General features: G+C 44.5%; 1 protein-coding gene across 1 annotated transcript in view; it reads left to right on the forward strand.

The window, feature by feature from the left end:
• Positions 1–7,905, forward strand: part of LOC119327508 — a 9,230-nt gene extending 1,325 nt beyond the window's left edge. Inside the window, exons 3-11 of the mRNA XM_037600609.1 lie at positions 104–199; positions 289–364; positions 454–540; positions 645–721; positions 6,396–6,488; positions 6,669–6,806; positions 6,975–7,080; positions 7,212–7,420; positions 7,508–7,905. Of these exons, the coding sequence (XP_037456506.1) occupies positions 104–199; positions 289–364; positions 454–540; positions 645–721; positions 6,396–6,488; positions 6,669–6,806; positions 6,975–7,080; positions 7,212–7,420; positions 7,508–7,576 (951 nt within the window). The 3' untranslated portion in view covers positions 7,577–7,905. The remainder of the gene's footprint in view (positions 1–103; positions 200–288; positions 365–453; positions 541–644; positions 722–6,395; positions 6,489–6,668; positions 6,807–6,974; positions 7,081–7,211; positions 7,421–7,507) is intronic.
• Positions 7,906–9,805: the final 1,900 nt, after the last annotated feature.

The following is a 9,805-nucleotide window of genomic DNA, read 5'->3' on the forward strand; positions in this document are numbered from 1 at the left end:
AGTGGTGGTTACCATGACAAATCAACCTTAGTTGTCGTTTTTATTTCATTCCTCTCCCACGGGGCAGTATGATCTCATGATATGCCTTGTCATGCTACAACAGGCCACGTCCATGTCACTTGGTGAAGTTTCTGCAGCTGTTTCTGTCTTGCTTGGTTTTGCACCACCTGCCATTCTTCCTGCACCTTCTTCTGCAAAGGTTATTTAACTTTTGTGGTTTAGCTAGCCTTTGTGTGCATTGTGCTACTCTATCTAAGCTATGCAACCTTTGTCTATATTGATTTTCAGTTAAACAAGCTGCTACTCCCAAACCCATTTGACAGACCTCGTTCTGTTTTCTTGATGCAACTTGATGGATCCCATGGTATGTTAATTTGCTGGGAATGATTTTATCAGAATTATTCATGCATTTTGATGTAGCCACTAATGTTGTCTCTCTTGATCGTATATCAGACTATGTTAATGGCTTCATATCTGATGCCGGCAGTATTTACAAAACCAAGATTGATGGTGCAAAAAGTGCTGCTATAGAGCTTTCAGGTCTGACTAATTCCTGAGCATGTCCCTGCTTTTGGAACTTGGATGCCCCTACTTCTGTATCTGCCTTGTTGACACATAAGTATCATTGATCATGTACCTTGCAGATAAGGATGAATTGATTGTCATTCGTTCGGATGAATCTTCTGGATTAGATGTTCTTGATAACGAACTCGCCAACTTGGTAAGTACTAGCTAGTTGCCCATGCATTGCAACGGGGGCATACTAGTGGTTCATTACCAATCATGTTCGACATAAATCTTACACCTATCATATTCTAGATTTTGCTAAGATTTTATTTGATTTGAGTATGGGTATGGGAAGGAAAGTTTTGATTCAGTTGAGGTTTGAGGTTTTGGTAAGATTTGATTTGATTTGGGTATGGGTAGGGGAAGGCAAGGAAACTTTTGATTTAGTTGTGGTTTTGGTAAGATTTGATTGAGTAAATGTAGGAGATGGAGGAGGGGAGATCGAGGGTAGGGGGAGTTGGACGTACATACGTACAATCCCCAACTCCCCTTTAATAGTAGAGATGTACTATTTTGTTAGGAGGAAACTAGTACCCCCTACTTCCCGATATGTTAGGCGTATTAGGAACTGCATGCAATTCCATAATGTAAGGCGCACAGTTGCGGCGTCGCTAACGATAGCTAGTTTTCAGGAAATAAAAAAAAATACGACGACGACCCTCTCTTGCGGTTAGTTCCCACGAGCACCCACTCGTCTCTCTCTCCTTCAAAATTTTCTCCCCATGAATGACCCACCTCACTTGCCTCCCCCGCGCAATTTTCTCCTGCGTGAAGAACGCCCAGCACACCATTTCTCCTTCCGATCTTTCCCACCTCGTACAGACATCAATCCATGGGCAGGCCCCTCAACGGCGGCGGTGTTGGCGATGACGCTCCCGCCGGCAAAGGAGTTGCTGCCCATCTTGCCGCCGACGATGGCATTGCTGTGCAGCTTGCCGCCGATGAGGCCGGTCTCGTGCGCGGCCGTCCCAGTACGATGGGAACAGGCAACCATGATACGGCCGGCTCGAAGCTAGCCCGACCAGCTAGACGACACGGAGGTTGGACGTCGACGGGGAAGACCGGGACCTGCGACGACCACGGCCACGACGACGGCGTCCGCAACGGCGATGGTGATGAAGCAAGAAAACATAAAGGACAGGACGACGCTCTTGGCGGCGGGTACGGCGACGGACTGGGTGATGGCCGCATGATCTGGGAGGACTATATCAACAAGGTCAACAGTGCGCACGAAGTTAACTCGAATGACGAGACCAACGATGGCGAATGTGTCGATGAGCAGGACATCACTGTTGAAGGAGCCAATGATATGATCAACGGAGATGAAGAAGTGGATATGAGCTATGTCTATGGCGTCCTAGAATCTGAGGGCATGAAGCTATGGATGTATGTGCCAGACACATATGCTACTCAGGTACCGGATTCCCTTGAAGATGTGCAGGTTGAAGCAGAGAACGAGCTGACGAAGCAGCAAGCTATGGACGTCGACCGTGCGGACAATACCGAGGTCTTCGAATAGCAACAGTATGTGCCCGAGCATGATCAAGATAGCCAAGTCAGGATCTCATCGAAGAGACAATAGGAGATGATACTTTACATCTTCCCAAAGAGTGGTACTCCAGTATTGAAGGTAGCCAAGTCCCGGATTTTCTTGAAGACTTGAGTGTTGGTGCAGAAGAAGATATGTCAGCTCAAGAAAGTTTCGAGGTTGAACAGGACATCCTTGCAGGAGAGAGCCAACCACCGGACTCCCTCGAGGAAATTGAAGCAGAGGTAATAGCTTCGCTGGGAGTGGCCGGAGAACAGCAAGGTGAGGCCGAAGCAGAGCATGATGATGGCAACGAAGGACACATTGAGCCTGAAGAAGGGCATGACAATGCTGAACAAGAACTAGGTGAGGGAGAAAAACCAGAGTCTGTCGTACGGAAGGACATGCTCAAAATTATTTTGCCCCTGTACTTTGAACCTTATAGATTACCTATTGAAACTGGCTTTCACCTTACATTACCTAATCCGTGTTAGATTTGTTCGGTCCCCTAGCCTGAAATAGTATGAACATTTATCTTTCTGTAACATGGTTTACAAATCAGAGTTCATTTTTTTGCTTATGATGGAGTATGTTTTGTAGCCTTTGTGAGTAGCCCATGCGTGCTATTTTTGGAGTAACACATGCTACATTTACAAATTCCCTCCCCTGCACTAAGATCCTTTGAGTCAGTTTGGTACATGCATGGACTGGCTCCATGCATGGCCTGCTAGTACTGCCAGCATGAATTTTTTGACACAAGGAAGCTAGGAGCAAGACAGTAAAGACCAAGAACTCCACGATTACTCCTGAATTAAAGGTTAGCACTCTGATTACATTAAGTGCACAGGATCTTCTGACAAGAAAAATGACAACACATCAAACTGAAGCAAATCACATTAGCAAATCTGATTACAATACTCACAAATAAGTTTGCAACTCTGATAAACACACACTGAGCTCCTGAACATAACAAATTGTCCGACACTATATGAAAATAAAGAGACAATGCAGCGAAACCTAGGAATTGACGACTAAGAAACAATGCAGCGAGACAAACCAATTGATGACTAAGTTTGCATGAACTAGACATTGACAAACTCATTTGCTTGCTGCACTAATTCTGGATCACATGCAAGTGCAATGGGGAGAACTCCATTCTTCTGAAGAACACTTATCTTTATGTGTGGAATAGCATAGTGATGGCTGCCTCTCTCCTTCATGATTTCCTTCATGCAAGATTGATGTGTGAGAAAAACACGATTGGATCTCTCCACAGGATACTCTTCGAATGCTTGAGTGACTTTAGCAACAAGTTCGTCTACGGTTTTCGGAGCTGACTTCTGAAACATTGCTTGCATACCCTGCAATAAAAAACAAGATCCATAATGTCTTCAGCAATATGTTTGTGTTTGCTATTCATAGCTGAATTCTGGAATATGGATTTAATACCTGAAAAAAGACCAAGATCCAAAGCATTTAGATCAGGAGAATTGGGTGGCTGGTACATCAGTCTTATGTCAAACCCATCTGCAGTTGCTGCTTCTTTAAACACAACATCATTGACATTAATATGGGTTTTGGCGTTGTCTTGCTGGATGAAAATAGGCTCCCCAAATTCCTCAACCGGCCATTTCTGTTTAATGGCAGGCAGGAGCAGGACCTTGTTAACAAGAAACTCATGGCTATCATTCTTTGCGACAGATATCATTGCCTTTGTGATCATGGTACCAGCACCCCTGTGCTTGACCTCTTAGAAGGCTCTCTAGTTACAAATGGAAACATTCCAATTTTCCCATCAAATGTGCATGTCCCAAGTGCATCAAATCTAGGCCTCGTAATTGCTACAAGGAACATCACCTTCGGAATAAATCCTTTGTTCCTAATGCCCCTTTTAGGCTTGTCCTCATCAAGGGCCAAGTAATATTTCTGACATCTTCTAGTCATGTAGAACCACTTCTCATCGATATGCACCGACGCCCTCTCATGTTTTCATCAGTCAATGTTGGCTTGATATCGTTCGTGTCACGCCTGTGTAAGGTGCTCTTTGCAAAATTCAGCTCCTTGGCTAGGTCATGCAGAGTGGTCCTTTTCATCACTGGAATTGCAGTAATATCATCTGGGTTGATTTAAACTTTCTTGCGGCTACAGTGCTTTGCCCTCTTGCTAACAACGGCATTCACCCCTCCACCTCTCTGGCCTTTTTTCCCAATAGAACAATGCTCGTGCATTGCAACGGGATATAAATATTCTAGTACGGTAACTTGTGATTTACCTTTCAATAATAAAGTGATACTGTAAATAAATGTTCATCAAATTCTGACCGTGAATTACCTTATGTTTTGATTAGAAGTTTGGTAAGTTTAGAGTGGAATTGGTTCAGAAGATAAGTAAATTAAGGTGATGGATTATCATATACATGGAAGGTTGGACGAAGGGGTGGTGAGAAGAAAGGTGAAATGGGAACCTTGTGTTATTTTTAAGTAGTAGAGATAACGCTGCACACATCTCTGAGAAACACCCATCTGTGCTGCCACTTGTAGTGAAACACCTCGCTTCAATATGCCATGAGTACTCCTATCCAAAGGCATGCTGTATATAGTCCTCCTTTCATTGTCTGTGCACCATTTGCGCTTCCTCTGATCTGTGAGACAAGAAAAAATTTACAGCATGTCAGGCAACAAGGTGTGTAGCTATCACAAGTCTACATAAACTTGGATGACAAATGACAATGCTGGATGTACGTGTACTGTACTCTAACTCTATTCACACGATGCCAAGTGCTAGTGGGCAACAGCGAGACACGATGATAAACGACGCCGACAAAGGCAGGCTAGCGCAAAAAGGCCCTGCTTGATTCCATGCAAAAATAATTGATAACCTAGTAGATAACCGGCTTGAACTACTACTGCTAATCCTATTTGATTACAAATTCTCAGTGTACATGTGCTTATGCCAACAAGGAACACTGATCAATTCAATCATGAAAAAGAATTAAGGAACCCACACAATTCTGCACCTGAATTACATGCATTATTTAAACACGCTGTAAAACAACAATCAAAAAGTGATGTATGCTTGAAAGAAACGTGGCTGCACTCAAGCCTCAAACTGAAAAGAATAGGTTTCGTACACTTACTCGGACCTGCGCCACCTCCTTCGCCGTTGCCATGTTCTCCGGCGCCCTGCTCGACGTTGCCATTCTCGCCGGTACCATGACCGCCGGTGTCATGCTCACCTTTGCCATACCCTCCATTGCCATGCGCGTTGTTCCCTTGATCCGAGTTGCCGTGCTCGTTGTTCCCCTGATCCGAGTTGCGGTGCTCGTCGCTGCCATGAACAGTGTGGCCATCGTGAATGATGTGCTGCTCGGCGTTGCTCTGTCCAGGCTGAAAGTTATGCCAATTTCCCAGCCAGCCTACGCCGTGCCCAGTCAGGCCTGGTCTCCGGCGACCATGCCCGACATCGACATGGCCGGGGACATAGCGTCCAAAAACACCACGTCTGACGAGGCGACGGTCAGCATGCACGCCAACATGGCCCTGACCGGCAAGGTCTAGTGTGCGTCCGATGCCGCCGATTCGGACATGCAGGCTTGACGTGTGTCCACCTCCTCCAATGTGCGCCTCTCCGCTAGCATGATTTTTACAGTGGTTTCTGTGAGCATCGTCAGAATCTTCTCCCTCGCCAACGTCTGTTGATGCAGATATCGTTGAAAAATTAGAGATTGACAGTACTCCTGACATTCAGATCGATAACTAGGCAGAAACAAATCCATGTGAGGAAACTAACCTTCGTAGGTGTCAGCCCATAGCAGATCATTGTTGAGATCAATGACAGGACCAGTGTAATTGCCATTGTCATCCCATCTAGGCGGCAGATTCAGGTCAATTTCCACCATGTTTACGAAAGCATACAGCAGAGAGATCTCTACAGCAGAGGGAGAAGAAGCACAGGGAAGAAGCAGGGGGAAGAAAGAGAAGTTAGTGGGGAGCGCTGTAAGTCACGATCGATGGTTGAGGAGCTTTCCAAATTTGAAGTTTTGACGGCCGGCGTGGGAAAGAATTGGCGGGGCGAGTTGGAGGCAATCTGAGTTTGGGATTGGATCGGTCAATCAAGACTAGGTCAAAGGAGATCATACGTGTGCCTGCCTCTCTTTTTTTCCAGTCGGGGATGCATCCCTTGTACGACGGCCCCTATAACAAACGATGCGCTAATTTTAGTGCAAATTCCTAATATGCCTAACATACTGGGAAGGAGGGAGTACAATCTAGAAACTAAAAGTAGAACAATTTTTGTGCAGGCAACCTGGTTGGCGGGATCCTATCAGAAAGCTGATAGCAAATTAAACATTCCCTTGAAGAGTGGAAACAGTCTTACTTTGTTCCTCACTAAGGTTAGCATCGCTTCATCATCCATTTGCATACTAACATGAACTTGGTTTCAAAAGAACATAACTCGTCTCTGATGATGCATTGTTTTTCTGTTAAAATTGGATAAGCTCACTTCCTAGTTTGTGCAAAATTGACCACTAAATTGTGGGCATTTATTTAACTGCATTTGCATGTCTACACAGGAAGCAGACGTTGAATTTGCATCCAGCTTGATCTCCCTTCTTAAAACCATCGAAAGGGGTATTCAGGTTCACGAAGATTTCTCAGGAGGCATGGTGAGCCCTGCAGAGTTATTAGTATGCCACTTCACGGGCATTAAGGTAATTATAAACATAAATCTTTAGCCGCAATTTGAATATCCTTATTAACTGTGCACAGCAAAATATTCAAGAGACCCTGTCTCTTTCCTTGCCCAGATACCCTTGATATAAGCACATGACTCCCCTATGTTAGTGATATAAAGTTACTAATTTGACCGGTTTATTTAGGCTCTGGAAGATGAATATGGTTCCGCAGAAATTGTTAAGCAGGGAGCTGAAGTAGTTCAGACAGCTCTCACAAAAGCATTTGATCAATTGCAGGGAGCATATAATGGTAAATTACTTTGTGCGGTTGATTGTTGACTTGAAACATAACCTTTGCAATCAGTACACTTGTTATATTTGCAGAACACTATTGACAGTTGATTTTTTTTCTGTTTCGACATTTATGATGTATTAATATAGGAAAAATTGTTGGACTGGTAATATCCGCTAAGGAGGCTTCAACATCCTTGGCATCCATCATCGATGCACCGTCTTCATTGCATATCTCAAGACGGCTTGCAGAAGCATCTAAAACTAATGCTACAGCTTCTATAGCTGCTATATATCTTGTTAGATTGAGTCTTGCATGGATTACAGGGATCATCCTTCTCGTCTCAACTCTCATTGGGGTGAGCATGCTTTCTTGTAGTCTTGTCTATTATTGATCAACTTTGGCGAAATGCAATCTATGACAACACTATGTGCTGATTGTGCAGATTTGCTTGCTCATGAACATGCCGCTTACGAGGGACACACTCCTATATTCAAATGCCAAGATTGATTAGTTTGTGCTACATACGAATTTTCACACGATGACATGAAAGTTTTCAACAGTCATGCTTGGTTTTTCCTTTGGATCCTGGGGTTTACAGTAGGAACGTGAGTGTGGGCTTGCTGTTCATGCAGTGTAGCATAAAAATACTGTTGCTATGTCCTTCATTTAGAATCATACTGCCACTGCCTGTTTGGGCTTCTCATGTTTTTCCGTAAATAAATAACAATATTCGAGTGGGGTTTATTTTGTTAATATCGGTCATGATTGTATTTTTGCAAAAAGCAGTATCTGAATAAATTCGCCACTCGAATATTCATTGGGATATATTTTGTCTTCATATATGACGTTAAATGATTTATTGAGTTGAAATTTCATATAAATTGATTAATCATATGTACTGCAAGAATAGGGAGCATACTGCCATGTTTTGATCAAAATCCGGATCATAATTGTTGTGATCGATGAATCATGGGCGATATTCTAGCCTGGCTGTGGCACTATTGATCTAATGAAGTTGCCAACTCTAGCTAAGCATGCTATATCTTTGAATTCTAGTATTTGGCTGTAATAGTTTTCTATGGAAATGTGTGCCCCTGTTTTTTTATCCTATATCCGGAACACTTTTAAAATTAGTGAAGACTACACATATGGCCGTGCGTTGCAACAAGAGACCGCAAGGCACGCGGATCATAGGATCCTATGCACACCAGATAGCATTGCGGGCCCTCTTTTTATACCATTAAATCGCTCCTTTTCTTCTTCCTCCTCCATCCGTTATCTCTACCTCTCTATTTAAGCTTGCCGATATATGTGCTTCACGACAGAGCAAATGCAGGTTGCTATGAAACAGGGGTAGCCAGGTCGATAAACTGGGTCATGAGACACAGATTGTTGATGACAATAATAATGGACCGATTGATAGTATAGGGTAATTCAAGACGGTAGTTTGGAACATGAAACATGATCCCGAGTCAATTGTTCTGGGTGAATAACACAAACTTTAGATTATTAGTGCATACTAAAATTTAATAGTAGAACATGAAGAAATAACATTATTCAGTGTTACTAATGATGCCATAGCCTGAACAGAACTTATGCCATGCAACTTGACATCATCGGTCAAACATAGTATGTGTGCTACATATACTGTCGATGACTGTTTAGGCATCTGGATAGTGAGGATTGCTCGCATATATGTGAAACCATGTTTTTTTATATTAGTGGACACTAAAACATTCACAAGCTTATTGTGAACCTAAAATACTTGAACACGTCACTACTTTATATTCGACTAGTAAAAGGCATGACAATAGTAATACAAACTTTTTTGTTAAAAAGCAGCTGCAAAAACCTTGCATATTTCAAAGAAAACTAAATTTCATCAAGTTGGAAGTGGGGGGCGTTTCTAGATTAAAGTCGAACCTGAAAGCTTGCGTCGATGGATCCCCTTTGTTATACTTCGAGTTGTAGACGGATCACTCGCTTTGCTCTGAGTACTACACGAATCGGTCTTTCACATGAAACATTGTTATGACTGGTTTAGCTTACGGCCGTAGAAGGCCCATCGCGTAATCTTAGCCTTTAAGTTATCTTAGGTTAATTTGTATGCAAGTTATCTAGATTATAAATATATGTTGTAAGACTTTTTTTGAGATTAAGCAATAAGAATATTATTATCCCTATTGCCCAGCTCCCAGAGGATCCGGAACCCTAGCCGCCACCATCTTCCTCCTACGCGACGGCGCCCAGCCGCCGGCGCGCCCGCTCATCACCTCGCCCCGCTCCATCCTTTCCCTACAACCTACGGAGCAGGTCCGGTAGGATCCCTGGTTCTACCAATTTGGTATCCAGAGACTCGGTTGCGATCATATGATCATCATCATCCACGCCAACGCTGCCCGGCGGCACCACTGCCCCGATGACCACTGCCCCGATGACCATTGCCGGGTCCCCAACGCCGCCGGCCCCGATCACCTCCGCGCCGCCGGCCCTCGTCACTTCCGCGCCGCCGACAACCTTCGTCTTCACGCTGGAGGAGATGACCAGCATCCCGCGGGACCTCGTGACGGCCGTCCAGGGCATCTCCCTGTACCTGACTAGCCCGTACACTACCCCGCCGGCTGCGCCCCTGCCTACAGCCACCCGGCGACGCACTGGCCGATCCAGGCCGCGTCTGGCCCGAGCGGACCGCCCCTGCTGCTGTTCCAGGCGGGCTACACCAGCGGGCCTCCGCCGTCGC

This window comes from Triticum dicoccoides, chromosome 7A (assembly GCF_002162155.2).
Source record: "Triticum dicoccoides isolate Atlit2015 ecotype Zavitan chromosome 7A, WEW_v2.0, whole genome shotgun sequence".
NCBI classification, from domain to species: Eukaryota; Viridiplantae; Streptophyta; class Magnoliopsida; order Poales; family Poaceae; genus Triticum; species Triticum dicoccoides.